We start from the raw sequence: 16,036 nt of genomic DNA, 5'->3' as shown, positions 1-16,036 counted from the left end.
GCAAGGGCCCTGCTCATCAGCCATGCCTCGGTGCTGGATTCACCCCGGCAGCCGTGCAGGGCACCAATCCCTCGGAAAATGTCCCCGGAGAGGAAAACAAACTGGCACTTGCCAGCCCTAATCCTGCCGTAAAGAAAAGCGTTACCTCTTGCTCTATGAATTTTATTTATTTTGGTCCTCTGGGCAGCGCTTGCTGTTGTTAGAAACATGATTGCTTCATACAGTTATGTTAATGTTTGCATTTGACAGAATGTAATTGATACTTCTGCTGCGACGGCTTCAAAGCCAAATTAGGAAATGAAGTGCTGCACATTAGCTTGTTTAGCTGGTTAAATACTGTAAATAAATACATACAGTGCAATGAAAACTAATGAGTTTTCTTTAAGGCGTTTTCTAAATAGCTGGGTTCATAAAAGGAAAAAAAAAAAAAAAAAAAAAAGGTCCAGCTGTGAACTCATATCCTGAAGGATTTGTAGTTTTGCCGTAACAAAGATTGATCCTGGCTGCAATACGAACCCTGAATTTCACTTGGAGAGCAGGATTTTGCAAGTTACTGAGGAATCAGTGTAAGAACTGTTGCAAATTTCACGGTACTTTTACCAACAATAGTTCTGAGAGATGTTGCATTTAACAAAGACATTTTTGCAAGGGATTAATTCAGAGCATGGCTGTATGGCAGGCTATTCTTCTCGGTGCTCTGCAGGGAAACATTGTATTTGTAAGAGCCATTTGCATAGGATATTTCTTGGTGCTGCTAAATCCGTGCAGTGCTGTAATGCTAAATGTTTTTTTTTTCTTCCTGACAGAATGCAATAGCATGAAAAAAAAATGGAAAAAAAAATCTGCTTTTGTATAAAGAGATAATCTGAAGAGATTTGCTTGACAGAGTGCACTCAGCACTGATTGAATAATTTGTGTGTTTAAAGCTCTCTCTCGAGCCTGCCCTCAATCCTTTAACGCAGAGCTCGAGAGGAGCCCTGCACAGGCTTTGTGATGCAGCCAAGCGCAATGAATCTCCCTTGTGCATCTTTATAAAAGTGTAGGTTTTTTTCCTTTTTCCTCATAAATAACTGATGCAAAAGTGTCTTAAACTGAATTTAAGGTGTTGTCCTAAAATCAGGGCCCTTTTTAGTGCATGTGGAACTGAAACTCTCCCAAAACTTCTTAATTAACAGCACATGAGCCCGGCAGTGTCACCTGCTTGGCAAGGAGATGTTGACCTTCAATCCGAGTGTGCTGAGCTGGCTGCTTTACCTGGCGCCCCATGAGGAAGCTGCTTTACACACTCTGCTCCACTGCTTTAAAAGTTATTGAACTGAGGGCTGAAATGCAGCTGAATATCAATCCAGTGTTGATAAAAATATGTATTCAGGAGATAAGGTCTTTCCTGATGGGGAGGCAGTTGGGCACTGGCTGAGGATAGAGCCCACAGTGTAGTGGAAAAAAAAAATCAGCTTTATTTTTGTTTTCAGCAACAAACAGATAAGAAGCAAAGGTTTCCAGCACCTTCCAGAGAGGCTGACAACATCTTCCAGATTCAGGACAAGAAGGGTGACCAGCTCTGAGAAGTAAATAAGAGATTCCTACAGCCCTCATCCAAAAGGGACATTTAAAAATAGACAAATTATGACTCTCTCGAAAAGAAATGTATGCATTGCATAAATCAAAGTTCTCACACCCACCATCAAAGTTTAATCACTTAATATGCTGGTCTTTCAACATGCTCTGAAACTTTGTATACAATAATACAAACGACGGGGTTACGAAGCAATAGCAATTTATTCTGCTGTACAAACGGATGTTGCATTATAATCCCTAAAGCAACACAGAGGCTGTTTGCAGATGTTACTACAATTTGGCATTTATTTTAATTGCTCTGCAGTGTAGCTCATGTGAAATAAAACCGTGGGGTGACCTACACATTCACCTACTACAGGTGACTTCACTGCAGGCAAGAAAAAAAAAAAAAAAAGAAAAAAAGAAAGAAAGAAATGAAAGAAATGTTTTGAACATTTTCAAGGTTTCACCAAAACATGAACCTCCTGCAGTTGTTTTAAACGGATGCATCAGGGCTCCAGTCCAAGGCTGAAAGCACGGCGGGGCAGGGGTAATTCAATCAGCCATGCGATGCGGCGCATGTCTTTTTACAACTCTTGCAAGAATAACACCAGTAAAGTAACTTGAGATATTTTGGTGTCTGACATTCACTCAGCGAGCGCTAAGAAAATATGCTTACTGCACAGATTGCTGGTTTGTCAGAGTGGGAGGCAAGGCACCTTGGCTCCCTAATGACAGCAAGGGCTCTTTTCTTCACCACTGACCAGGTCCTGTCCCCTCTCTGCACTCCCAGCTCACTTTCTAAGAGCAGAGCCTTTTTAAAGTCGCTCTAGCTCCAAGACCTGCCTGGAAGCAGTTGCTCTGGTGAGCAGATTTCAAGCAAAAGGACAAAGTTAAACATGAGGCAAAGTATAAATAAAAACCAAGCCTCTCTTCCTCCTCCTCTGTACTTGCAAGCGATGATCTCACCGCTCGGGGTGGATTACAAGGGTGGCTCGAGCTCTTTCAGGAAAGCACATTCTCTAACCTTGATACTTCTGCTATTTATACGCCTCACTCCCAGCCACAAAGCGCAGCAGCTCTGTCATCTTTCAGCTCATTTTTAACGGGAGCACGGGGCGGCTTCTGCGCTTCCACCGGCAGCGGCACCAGCACCAGCCCACCCCCGGCACAGGCGATGCTCTGCGAGCCTCTCCCTCAGAGACACCTGAGACCCAATTTTCCACTGCCTTGAACATCCCCCGGCTGTGCACGCAGGTGCAGGATGATAGCCTTTCGCCGCCGTCTGTGCCCAGTTATAAATGAATACGCAGGCTGAAAGGCAATCGGGTGCCTCAAGTTCGGCGGCTGAAACCTGGCAGCCAAACTACATCGATTTTTCCAAAGCAGAGCCACTTCTTCTGCCCTGTGTTTTTCAGGTAAATGGGACACGCTGTCCCACATAGCTCTTTCCACTCCCTCCAGCCCCACAGTCAGGGAACAGAGTCCCCCATCCCCTCTCACCTTCATGCGGACTCAACCAGGGAGCTCAGGGGTGATGGAGCACGTGCAGGCAACAGTGACGGGCTGACGTGCTTTGAGGCCAAAACACTTCAAACACTGAAGCCCCGAGACACCCAAAGTCGACCCCAAGATACCATGAGGAATGGGAGCAAGCATTATGAAACCAAGTTTATTAAAACTTTCTACAAGTCAGACTTTGTCATCCAGGTTTCCACATATATATACAGATATTTACAAGTTGGACATAGTGTTTTTAGCTTTTCTGGCAGATTTTTCTACCAATATATACACAGATGTACTGTTCTTTTCCATAGAAGGGTTAAACTGTATCACAGATACAAAAGTCAAGCAATCATGAGAAGTTTAGTGCAACGGAGAGCTGTAGCGCCCTGCTCTTAATGCTCATGATTCTGTCAAGTTAGTATTGCCAACAATAATTCACATTAAATTGCTCTTTGACACCTCTTATTAGGACAAACAAAGTACAATTAAAAAAAAAAAAAAAAAAAGAAACAAAAAACAACAAAACCCCACACAGTAAGGTATGTACAAAGTACACAGTCCATGAGGTATACATGGTATTCGCGCAGCGCGCGGGACAAGTCCACGCTCTGCGCCGCGCCCGTGGGGTCCGTCACCCACCTCGGGGCCACCACAGACGCCTCCTCCTCGCCCACTGCAGACGGCCACCTCTTCATCTAAGCCGCCGGGCACCAGATGGGAAACATGGCAGAAGTTTTATGCAGGACTAAGCTTTACTTACCCCCAAACCCAGGAAGCTAATGATTTAGGTCTATTGGTTATCCACGCACATTGGAAAGACTATGAATAATCATGCAAAACAAAACAAAAAATTTAAGGGGAGGGGGGGGAAAAAATACGTAGCCAGAGGCCAACAACATACCTGAATAATCAACTTAAGAGTGTACGGAGATTTTATTCTTAAGACTAACTTTCTGGGGGCAAGGGGGGAAGGAGAGGGGATGTGCTGTTCCTAAGAATTGAGCCCGTAGGAAGACACGAACGTGTTTACATATACTGTACAAGATACCCCTTATCGCTGTCCAAGGGAAGGTGCCCCACCCGATAGTGTTACGTTTTGGTAAACGGATACCTTTTGGCACTGGGAGCTAACGAGACCTGCTACTTGACCAGCTCGCTGAGGGCACGAAGTCGTACGGGACACGCCATGGTAACTTGAGGCTGAAGGCTATTTAAAATGATTTTGTGTTCAGCAAATGGCATCAGAGGGGATCCAGCTGGGAGATCAGCTACGCTCTGCGTCAGAAAGGGTCACAGTAGTGATCGCAGCAGCGATTTGCCTTACAGGAGGATCTAACAGCTTCGTCCCTAGGGAAAAGCAACCAGCTGGGGCAACAAGCAGGTAGCTGGACGTGGCCGGTGGAGACCTTCCCTCACTAAAGTGCACTTACAGTCAGAAAGCTACTTTGCAAGATGCCAAGTCAATTCCCCCTCCACCTTTTTTTTTTTTTCCTCCCCGAAAGAAACATTTTTTGTCAGATTTGCTCAATTAGAGACATGTCCTGTGCCCCCCCCCACCCTCTGCACATCACTGTCCACATCCCCGAGCCACTGCGGCAGGAGGGGAAAGCCAAGGGCTGGCTTCGAGTCTCTCACGTCGCCAGCAATAAGACTCTGCAACCAAAACGCAGCCGGTGACAGCGGTGGAGGGCACGGGAGGCAGGAGAAGAGCCAGGAGGCTCTCGTGAAGCTGCACGGGTCCTCCAGGGCCAGCGGGACGAGCCCAGCGGCAGAGCGAGCAGGCGGGCGAGCCTCCGAGCACACGCTCAGGGAGCGGAGATCGACGGGCTGACGTTTATTTTCAACAAGGTCACTTTTCTGATCATACTGGCACTTTAAGATGCTGTGAGTTTGTAACGTGGAAAAAAAAAATAAAATAAAATAATGAAACCCTACGGAGATGCCAGAGGTGAAAACAGCGAAGTTCTTGAGATTTCCGATTAGCAGAAGAAGGAACTAATATCGTCACTGTCTCCATGGTATTCTGGAACAATTTGATCAGAAGTTCCCGTCTCCTGGTCTGTATATCCAGGCTCCAAGACCGCCTCGAACCAAGGATGAAGCAAGATCTCCGGGGCTGTGAGTCTTTCGGAGGGCTCCCGCCTCAGGAGGCTGCGGATGAGGCATCGGGCTTTGGGGGAGACGTGGTCAGGAATACAGAACTGTCCACGGCGGATTTTGGAAAACAGAGTACTAGGGTCCGAGTCATGGAAGGGATAGCGTCCCACGAGCAGGGTGTAGAGCATCACTCCCAAACTCCACACGTCGGCCGACTTCCCCGAGTAAGTCCCCGTCGTGTTGAGGATCTCGGGGCTGACGTAGGCGGGACAACCGTGTTTATCTGAGAGCGCGTCGTCCTCGCCTTTGATGATGTGTGTGTCCTCCAGGCTCTCCAGCCTCAGCTGAGTCCTGTGGAGGGGAAGGAAAGGAGCCACGGGTTAGAGATTTGGGGTGGTGAAACACAGGCAGAGCTACAGGCAGCAAAGCCGTCCGCCACAGCAGCCACCGCTCCCTTTCACACATTAGCACAGAGGAAAGCAGTGGAAACAACTTTCTAATTTGCTGCAGAGAAGTTGTTTATCCCAGACCCGAGCGCAGAGACATGCATCGGGCATGTGCTCGGCAATGCCTGCTTAGTGAGTGGGGATTTTAGCAAGGTGCCAGGCTCTCCAGGGACACCAGCAAGGCTCCTTGCATGGGATGAGCCAGAACCAGTGTGTCTGTGTGAGTTTTAAAATGCAAAATCCTGCATTCGCAGTGCTCACCAGCTCATCTGATTTTTTAATTTGTATTTTTTTTTTTTTTACTATTATTTGTTCCCTTTCCAGGTGGTGCCATATCCACCTCGTCCCCCGTCCGGGTTAACTGGGAGCCTTTCATCAGCAGCGCCTCCGTTCACGTGCTGCGGCAGGGCTCCGCCGGCCGCGCCGCTGCGTGGATGTGCTAACTGCAGCCTGTCCTCAGCGTGACCTCCTGCTGCAATGCAAAATACCCATCGGTTCTGTAAACGGAAAATATGACTCAATGCGAACCGTGGGCCCGGGATTGGCCGCGGGAGCACTGAAACTGCACCTGTGCTGGTGAGCCCAAGAGCCTGCCTTGCCATTGCTTAACCCTCTTCTTGCCAAATGTGATGCACATGACACTCGCCTGTGCAACGCGTATTTCCAAATGAGCCAGGCTGTGTGCAATGTAACATTTCAACAAATGTTTCATCTTATTATGGGCGGGAAAAGCTGCAATAGTTTCCTTCAAAGGAATTACTTTCTTTGCATGTCAACATATGGTTGGCTGTGTTTTAAGGGGGGCAGTTCTGGTTAGTTTTCTTATCGCATTCATAACCGATATCCTGACGAAGCGTTAGCAGAGTTAAAAAAAAAATAAAAAAATTCTTCTGTCTCAATAAATCATCTCCAGTTTCATCAGATTAAGCACAACTCCATGACAGCTTCTACTTATTTTTTAAGCTTTCCACGGGACAAGCAGCTGGTCAGAGTCAGTTTTGCCGATTAGCACAGTATTTCTGGCTCTGCCATGTGCAGTGATGGACTACAAGCGCAGCAAACACCCCAGGGAAAACGCTGAATGATCTTCCCTGACCTAAATTTAGAAACTAATTCCAAAAGCATGCCTGTGGAAGGGGGGAAATTGGAACCTCCTCGCTATAAACCGAGGCTTTAGGCTAAGTTTTACCAAAGCGCTTTTCTTCCTCACAGGATATTTAACCGTGTCCCGCCCTCCCTCCTGTGCATGCCCGCATCCATGGCACGGGCAGAGCACCACCACCACCGGTCGTGGAGGGAGCCAACAGCCTCAGGAGAGGCAGCAGATCACCTAACCAGCAGAGATTTTGGGAGGAGACCCCTCTCGTGCTCCGCAGTGGGGTTTCTCCATCCCCTCCTTCCTCTCCCTGCCCCAGCCCTTGATTCATTCGACCCCGGCAGAGTCCCACACACGACATCTGGCACCGAGTGCCCTGACTATCGCCCCTTTGTCCCCCAGCGAGTGTCACCGAACGTGTGCTGAATGAGAGGAGCCTCACGGCGAGTTTCCTCCATTTCGTCAGTCGAGACCCAACTACAAGCAGACACGCACCAGCTGGATCCCTGACCTGCTCCACGCACGTGACGCAGCCCGCATCACGCAGGTGATGCCCAGCTTACACTGCCATTCACGCTCCCTGGGATGCTTTTTGCCTTCCCAGATGAGGCTTTCCTCCCCGCCCGCTCACCCAGAGGCTGGCCACCGACAACCGCTCACCTTTCTTCATTGGAGAAGACAAATTTCCTGAGCTTGAGGTCACCGAGGACGATGGCCGACTGGTGGCAGTGGGCTACGGCCGAGACGATCTGCTTGAAGAGCCGGGCAGCCTCCTCTTCCCTCAGCCTCTTGCAGCTCCTCACATAGGAGTGCATGTCCCCAAAGTCCTTTTCAAAGAAGACATAGGCCTTGGTGTCCCCGAGGATCACCTCCACCACCCCGGTGATGTTGCGGTGTGACGGCAGCTGGATGTACGGCCGGATCTTGTCCTGGTAGTGTTTGAGAGGGAACACCTGTGAAGAGGAAATTAAAAAAGAAAGTTCGTTTTCAAGGGCGTTGGAAGCGGCCTCGCTCGTAGCAACTCTTCCCAAACAATGACGAGGGAGCTGGAGGGCAGCCAGGGCTCCGCGGGAGCGCCGCTCGCAGCGGGCTCCGAGCCCCTTTCCTCGCATCGGCGAGGGGAAAACGAAAAAAACAACCCACAAATCGCCAAACCTAACCCCAAAGCCAAACCCCTTAAAGCCTCACCACGACCTCCAGGGCTACCCCAACCCCTTGGGCTCACCCCAATTCCTCCGCCAGCCCCTAGCGAGCGGCGCTCCTCACCGGGCGGCTCCGTGGCGAGGCTCCCCTGCCTTTTACCCCAAAAGAAGCCCCAAGGGAAGGGACACCGAGACTCCTCGCCCCCTCGGAGCCCCCCAACTCACCTTACAGCGAAGCTCCCTGCCGGAGCTGACGCTCAGCGCCCTCGACACCTGCTCCCGCTCGGCCAGCGGCAGCAGCAGGTAGGAGGCGATGAGGCTGGGTCCCGCAGCCCCTCCGGCGGGCGAGGACGGGGCGCAGGGCGAAGAAGGGGCGCTGAGGCAATCCGGGGGGCCGGAGGGGCACTCGGCCAGGCGAGGCCACTTGGAAGCCGGAGCCTCCTCGTTGGGGCCGTCGGGGAGCGGCGGCAGGCGCTTGGCCGGGGCGCTGCGGCAGCGGGCGGCCGGCAGGAGGAGCGCGGCGGCCCGGCGAGGCGGCGGGGGAGCCGGGCGGCTCATGGGGGGAGCCGAGAAAAGGGGAGCCGGGATCGGCGAGAGGAGCCCGGGGTTGGGGTGGTTTTGGGGTGGCTGTGGGGTTAAGGGAGGAGGAGGAGGTGGAGGTGGTGGTGGAGGAGGAAGGAGCGCGGCTGGCGCATCCCCTCGCTGCCCCCGCCGCAGCCCCGCGCCGTGTCCACCATCTGCCGCCGAGTCGGTGTTAAAGTAGTTGGTTTAAAAAAAAAAAAAAAAATCGCTTTTCCCCCCTCCTACCCCGGCCCTGACGCATGGGGAAGTGGGAGGGGAGGAAGGCTCGGCCCCGCCTCGCTGCGCCCCGCTCCGCCCCGCGCCCCGCAGCGCCCCGCCGGGCTGGGCACGGGGCTGCGTGGGGGTCCCCGAAACCCCGAAACCCTTTTCCCCGAGAGCCCGAGGTGCTGGAGACGAGGGAAGGGGCAGCCGAGGGAGAGGGGAGCCTCTGCGAAGCCCCCCCTGGAAGTGGCAGCGATGCTTTGGGTCGGCGGCCCGCGGGGTGCTGCGGGGATGCGGTGGCAGAAAGCTCGGGGGGGGCTTCGAGACGGCATCGCCGAGGCTTTCCGTGGGGCTGAAACCAAAAAAAAACAAGCTGCAATGCCAGGAACCCCTCCTGTATGGGTTCAGCACCACCTCAGCCCCGCTGTTGCCTCGCCAGCCACTATTTAACCTTTGCTCATCCCCAAGCCTGCCCCACAGCGCTGGTGCGTGCTCACCATCGGTGAGCGTGGGCATCACCACCAGAAATAATTTTAGCCCCCGTTTCGAAACCATGTGCTATCCCCAAAAGGAACAGCATCCCCAAAAGGCACAGCATTCCCAAAAGGAACAGCATCTCCAAAAAGAACAGCATCCCCCAAAGGCCCAGCATCCCCAAGAGCAGCTGAGGTGGCAGGTGAGGAGCAGGATCAACCCCAAGAACCCCCGTCCAGCTCAGAAGTGTGGCTTTAAAGCCATATTAAAGAGGTGTTCTGCTGGGACTGCCAGGAAATGGAAGCAAAAAAAAAAAAAAAGAAAAACAGACAACAAATCATCCACTGAAAAAAAAAAAAAAAGCACAGACAGCTGTAGTTTTGACAAGAGTGCTCCAGAAGGAAACTCTCCCAGCTTTGCTGTTTACATATATGCAAATATGCTGCAATCCGGTGCTGAGGCTCCCTAATAACTGAGGGAGCCCGGTTTTGTTCCTGCAGGCCCAGCACCCATCCTGCTCCGGTCCCCCTGCGTTGGCCGCAGGCAGGGAGCGGGATGGGGTCCCCAGCGTGGTGGTGATGCCACGAGCGCAGGTACCCGCCGGGATTCCTGGCAGATAACTGCACGGCACAGCCCCGCCTGCCCTCAGCTCCTTGTAGTGTATTTTAAGAAACACATGAAACTCTGGTGCTGGATGACTCACAGCATAGCAGTCCCATTAATGCGTTTAAACATAAAATGCATATGCCATAAAGGGATATCCCAGGGGCTGCATTTTCCTTTCTTTTTTTTTTTTTTTTTTTTTTTTTTTTTTTTTTTTTGTAACAGAAAGACAATTCGGCGAATGTCTGCAGATTGTTTCGGAGCGATTCACCGCAACCCAGAGCGTGCTGGTTTATTTCGTTCCTCTTATAGGTGAAGCACGCAGGCGGGCCCGCCAGCCTTTTTTTGGTTTACGTTTCCCCTCCTGGAAGGCTGATGACGGGGACAGCGCTGCCGGCTCAACTGGGCCAGCGGCTTCTGCATTAACGCACCGCTTGCTGCATCCGAGAGAGCGTGAGGTGGGGTGAGGAAAGCGTGTCAGGGGTTTTGGGGACAGGGGCATGGTGTAGGCACTTCTCCAAAATAGCAATGGACCTACAGAAAGGTATTCATGGGTGCTGTCAGTGTGCAGCAGCATCTGGTCGGTGCCCCCCGGCTGCTGCACAGACAGAAAAGTTTCGGCTCTACCACCGAAATGTGGCCCAGGTGAACCCAGATATGTTAAATCTGGCCGGCAGAAGGTCTCTGTGTGATGGGGGCAGCTCTTCCCAGCAGGAAACCTTCATGGCTTCTTTAAAACTGGCATGCTGCTGGGTGCTCATAGCATTAATATCGTGAAAAAATGTGTAGTAGAGATGCAAAATTAACAATTAACCAAATTAAGAGTGCTCAGTACCTAATCCCCAGTTAGGTTTGGGTATGGATCATAGGGAAAGGTCCACATCCAGCCTCCTCCTTACCCTCACCAAGTTCTTTCCAACAAGCCACTGAGCGGAAAGAGAAGTGATTCCAAGTTTGGGGTTTCTGTCTTTTCTAATTTTGGCCGATCCCCAAAACAAAATATATATATATCCAAAAATAAAACCAAACCACCAACCAAAAAAAGGGATGCCAAGGGTGGCTGGCTGCACAGCACTGGTGCTTCTCGGAGGGCTGAAACTTGTCCTCCCCAACCATCTCTGCCACTGCTTGCATGCGAGCCTGTTTTTTTATGGACCAGTGGAGAAAGAAGCAGGGATTCAAGGAAGAGCTTTGTGAAGGGCAGAACTGCTGCAGCATTTCAGCATTAGAAGTTTTTTGCATGACGTGGGGCTCCTACCCTTGCCATTAGTGGACTCGTGTTCAGCCACACTGCAGGTCACTTCATTTGGGCATCCAGGTGTATCGCCCACATTGGTGTCCTGAAATCACAAGCCATTGGGGTCTGCCTTTTTCTCCCTGCTCAAGCCTTCCTCATCTCATCTCCCTCTCCCCCTCAAAAAAGGATTTTCCTTGAGCTACCTGCTTAGCATACACAAAGAGAGAAATTCAGCTCTACCCAGCAAATATAAGGAACCAAACACCCGGCCTTGGATGCTCCAAGAGCAGGAAGGTGGGGCAGGGGTGGCCTTTGGGAACACCTTGGCAAAGGACAACACTGTGCAACAGGCACTTCCCATGTCCCAAGGAAGTCTGAGGAGTTCCCAGTCAATGGGAACCTCAGGCATCCCCTCTCCTTGCATGTTATTTTAAGGGAATTTCTCTTCTGTGGCGTTCAGGCATCTGCCCATCTCACCCTCAGCCCGTGCCTAGGCTTATCCCGAGATGCTCGCAGAGTTATCTCCACTGCTCCACTTCTCTGACCCTTTATCTTTGTAACTGGAGCAGCCGGCGGCAATGAGAATTGTGTAACCAGCTCCCCACTTCCCAAGTGCTTGGGACAGGTCTGGTTACTTTGATAATGAGTCTCCTGGGACACACGGAGTAAATCTCTATTAGATTAGGCCACTTATAAATAAACCGGGTGCTTGCTATGGGAAGAAATTAAAAAGTCATTATTTTAGTTATCGGATGATGGACGCATGACACACAAATGTCTCAGTGAATATTAAACTATCAGGCAAATGATGTAAAGTAACTATCTTTATTTTACAAGTTATCTCAAGCCATTTAATGATATTTAAACTACTGTTAAGACTTTAACTGTATCAGACTTTAGCCAGTGGTGTATAACCAGCAGAGAGCCCGTGATCTGCCACGGAGTCTCTGTATAGACTCACCCCACACAGAAAAGGCTCGCAGAGAAGTTGCGCTGCCAGGTGATAAAGAACTTAAAAGCCCCGTTTTATAGCAGGAATCGCATCTGCGGTAACCCTACAGCCAGCCTTACACATTGTGAAATTCAGTGGCAGATTCAGTGCTGAGATATAAAACACATGACAGGCATGTAGTGACATCAAAAGAACTGAAATGTAATGGTGTTCAGATGTCTCCCCTCGAGCCCTCCCAGAAACTCTTCTGAGGGCTGCTGTCGCCAGGAAAGCCGAATAATTCCCTTTTGATAACCCTGTTATCGAATCCAGGGAGTCTCATGAGCAGCGCCTCCTGACTTTGTTTCTGCGTGGACCGAGGAGCATGAAGGCTTCTTCTGTTGCTGGTGAGATGTGTGAAGGCTCAGGTTTTAAACCTCAAACCCTGTTTTTACTTCAGAAGCTGATTGCACAAGCGGACAGTGAATGAGCGTCTCTCCATTTCCCTTGCGGTCAGAGAAGATCCTATTCATACCGAGTTTACAAGCAAACACTTCCTTTGGTAAGCTTCCCATGCAATTCAATTCATGTGCGTGCTTTCATGCCCTGTCTGCGGGTCGGGACTAACATCTGAATAACTGCGTGAGGCACAGTCTCTCCCCAGCCCTGCTGCTGTTTTTAGGAAGCGCTTTGAAACAACAAATCACACAGGTTTTAGGTATGTTGATGCCATCCTGTTAAGATGATTACTCACGCAGAAGGCGAAGCACATCCATGGGTACCCATCACATGATTTGCACACATCCCAGGACTTTACCTGCTTGACGATCAATGTGATATTCCTCCCTCTTACTGTCACTGGCTTGCAGCCTAAAATCCGCTGGCACCTACACACAGGATCCTCCTCTGGGCACTGCTGTGACCGTGCCACGTGTCTGAAATAACGTGCATTCACTGCAAGTGCTTTAGGGCCGGAAAATAAAATCGTTATTTATGGAAGATTTGGAATCCCTGCTTGCAGTCAGAACCCTGTATGTTAAAAATGAAAAAAATCTTTGCTGACTGATGGCTTTGCAGAAGAATCTGCACTTGGAGTGAGAAGACATCGCTTTAAAGCTTTGGCACCAGCATGAGAGTGGAGGAACTGTCCTTGGGATAATCTAACAGCTTCCACTCCAGGAAACACATTTCCTAGGTACATCGTCCCCACTGCATCACAGAGCACCACCCCTCAGTGAAATGCTCAGCTGACAGACCACACAGTACCTCAGGGTCCACACAGGGGGATTTTTAGGGCAGGTGAAGTTTGACATTCACTTGAAACTGCAGTGGAAGTTAATCAAGTCCCACGGTGAATCCTGCGCTCGCTTTGGCCACAGCGCTAGAGCTATTCTTGAGAAAAAAACGTCATGAGGCACTTGTGACCACAGGTAGGTAAGACCTTTGTCATCAGCCACTCATGAGGAAACATGAGTATATCCAAGAGGACATTGTCTAAAATAAGGCAGTGTGTTGGCCTTGGCTGTTGAGTCATCGGTATCACTTCCTCCAGCCCCTGCTCTTGCTCTGGGTATTTCTCAAGGGAGCACTGGCTTAGCCTTAGTCTTTTTGATGCTTCTGGAATGAATAAGATCACAGCTCAGGAGCAGCAATGATGAATATACCCTTGATTCAGAGGAATGTGTGCTCCTTTTAGCACAAGTGTGCTAAATCTTCCATGAGATGCCTGCCTGATTACTTCTTCTCTTCACACGTCATGGCTCCGCTGATCTGAAGGCTTCAGAGGGAGTCTCTGGTTTTAAAATGGAGAATCTGTTCCAGCGAGAGAGCTGTGCTAGAGCCCCAGGGTACCACTGAAAGCTTTTGCATATAGATCTTCCATGCCTTTTAGTTGTTTTAATGTTTGATTAGGCGTTTCTTTAATCAGTCAAAATGCTCCATGGGTCTTCCCCAGCCGACAGGGAAGGTCAGTGACAGACCCTTACTACATCTAACATCGGGACCCCAACTATCTCTAGGTTTGCTGTACTTCTAAAGGACCCCTTATGCAACAGGAAAAAAAAAAAAAAAAAAAAAAAAAGCCTCACCTCTGAGTTTCTTTCCTTAAATATTGTTGCAAAATTCCTGACGTCAAACAATGAGACACAAATTACCCTGTGAACTGTTAACATATGCCTGTTTACATATGATATCTTACAGCCAAAACAGATTAAGATTTGAAGCTTTAACTGCTGTTGTTTCCACTTCTGTGAATCATACAGATCAGCTTATTCATCCCAGAAACTTATTTTTATTCTTTAACTCTTGCAAGCTACTTCTACCCAGAGCAGAGTCTCTGTGGGCCGTGGGACACGTGGGAATGGGGAGGTCACTGCTGTGTAACGAAGCCCAGACCTTGCAAATGAAAAGCACAGAGCTGCCACTGACTCCAGCCACCCCGATGAAGCAGCAGTGTTTTATAGCTTCCACCAGGTCAGTTGATAGGCACAGAAGCCTTCTGTATTTGCCGAGGCAATTCTGTCCTTCCGCCCAGTAAATGCCAGCTGCAACTCACACTGGTGACCAAGCCTGGATTATTCCAATTTCAGAAGGAAAAGTACTTGCAAGTATCAAAAAATCAGCCATGGAAAAGCAACAGGATGGCTCAAATTCTGGGTTCAGAGAAAAATAGATTCATTCATTGTACTAGGATTGCTTGGGCACAGTTTAAATTCAGAAGGGCCAAATTTTTGGGGGACCAAAGCTTCACTGATTGCAGTAAATACAACAAGTTTTCTCTAGCAGTTGAATCTGTACAGTACATCACTGATTTTGGCATGACCCTTTTAAGCAATCCTGACATAAGTGCATCAAATATTTGTCTTTTTCTGAATAATATGGCTGTGGCCATACTTGAAAAAGAGGTGTATGATGATTAAAGAAACCTACCTCTATTTAATTACACACACCTCATAACCTCATATGTCACTGTTATTAAAGCTAAGCAAAGAAGCACTCCCAAAAATCAGTCCATTCCTCCCAGCTGAAGGCTGGGAAGGATTTCAGAATTTATAGGCTCTCTGATTCACTAACGCTGCCCAGCTCAGGCTAGCAAAGAAGGAAAGGAAGATCCTGTATTTTGCCGTCACCATGCCAGCAGCTTGTAGGTACAAATTAATCTGGGTATAATCTAGCATTTATAATGTTATGTATTATTTGAAGGTATATTTAAACATCCCAACACCTACATGAACTAAATTTGAGGTGCGATGCTGCAGCCATGGAAGTTGTAGATGCATCTTTGCCTCTGAAAACTTGGGAGCCTGATTACCAGTAAGGATGGAATTAGATCCACGAGGACAACATGCACAGACCTCTATCAGAAACTGCAAACTGTGGAGCCACCGTAGGTTTCACACAGGTTTCTCTTTCTGAGAAAAAGCTACCAACAGCTTAGGACATCCCTCCACCACCACCACCACAACCACCACTTTTGTTTTGTTATGTTTTGGTTTTTACTTTTTTTATTCCAATACTACAGTTAACATCCTCCCTTGTGGTATTTAATGGTATCACTTTCCTGAAACTCAGCAACCCACCTTCTGAAAAGCCTGAGACCCGAGATGTCTGAAAAGGGACCTGACTTTCACACATAAGCAGACAAACAAGTACACACTGCTCAAGTCTCCCTCCCGGCCTTTCTCAAACATTTCAGCTGGGCTTCCAGACAGAAGTACTCGTGATCACTACTGAGTTTTGAAAAGATAGACCTTTGGGGTTAAACCACATTATGAAAATTATCCAGCTAATTCCCATGAAGTGTTTTGAACACAAAAGCTCAGTGCAAATAATAATGGCCCAGTTCCCTTTTTTAGCTATGAAATCAGCTTGCAGATTAATATTCTTCAATTACAAAATAATAATTTCATCTTGAAGTGGTTTGCACTCGAAGTGCAATTGGGGTTAATAACGGTCTAATAAAGGAAAGCTGTTAGCAAACAGCAGCCCAGAATGAAAAGCTTAGCATTTTGGTAACGTGGTTGCATTTTATATTAAATGTCAGGTTGTAAGTTCAGAAAAATGACCTGGGAAAACAACATCTAACCCACCAAGGATCCCAAAGCTCAAAGAGCCCTGTATTTTCAGTTTCACACATGCCAAGATATTGTAGTGATTGGGCAAAGG

General features: G+C 49.0%; 1 protein-coding gene across 1 annotated transcript; it reads right to left on the bottom strand.

Moving 5' to 3' along the window:
* Positions 1–3,213: 3,213 nt before the first annotated feature.
* On the bottom strand, positions 3,214–8,612 carry TRIB1 (tribbles pseudokinase 1). The gene is made up of 3 exons (XM_084509988.1): positions 8,070–8,612; positions 7,363–7,655; positions 3,214–5,511 (listed from the first exon to the last, which is right to left on the bottom strand). The coding sequence occupies exons 1-3, from the start codon at positions 8,400–8,402 to the stop codon at positions 5,043–5,045; spliced, it is 1,095 nt and encodes a 364-aa protein (XP_084366114.1). The 5' UTR covers positions 8,403–8,612; the 3' UTR covers positions 3,214–5,042.
* Between the last annotated feature and the right edge of the window lie 7,424 nt (positions 8,613–16,036).

Source organism: Aythya ferina, assembly GCF_964211825.1.
Source record: "Aythya ferina genome assembly, chromosome: 2".
In the NCBI taxonomy this organism is placed as follows: Eukaryota; Metazoa; Chordata; class Aves; order Anseriformes; family Anatidae; genus Aythya; species Aythya ferina.
Note: the sequence above shows the minus strand (reverse complement) of the source record. Positions and strands in the feature narration are given on the sequence as shown.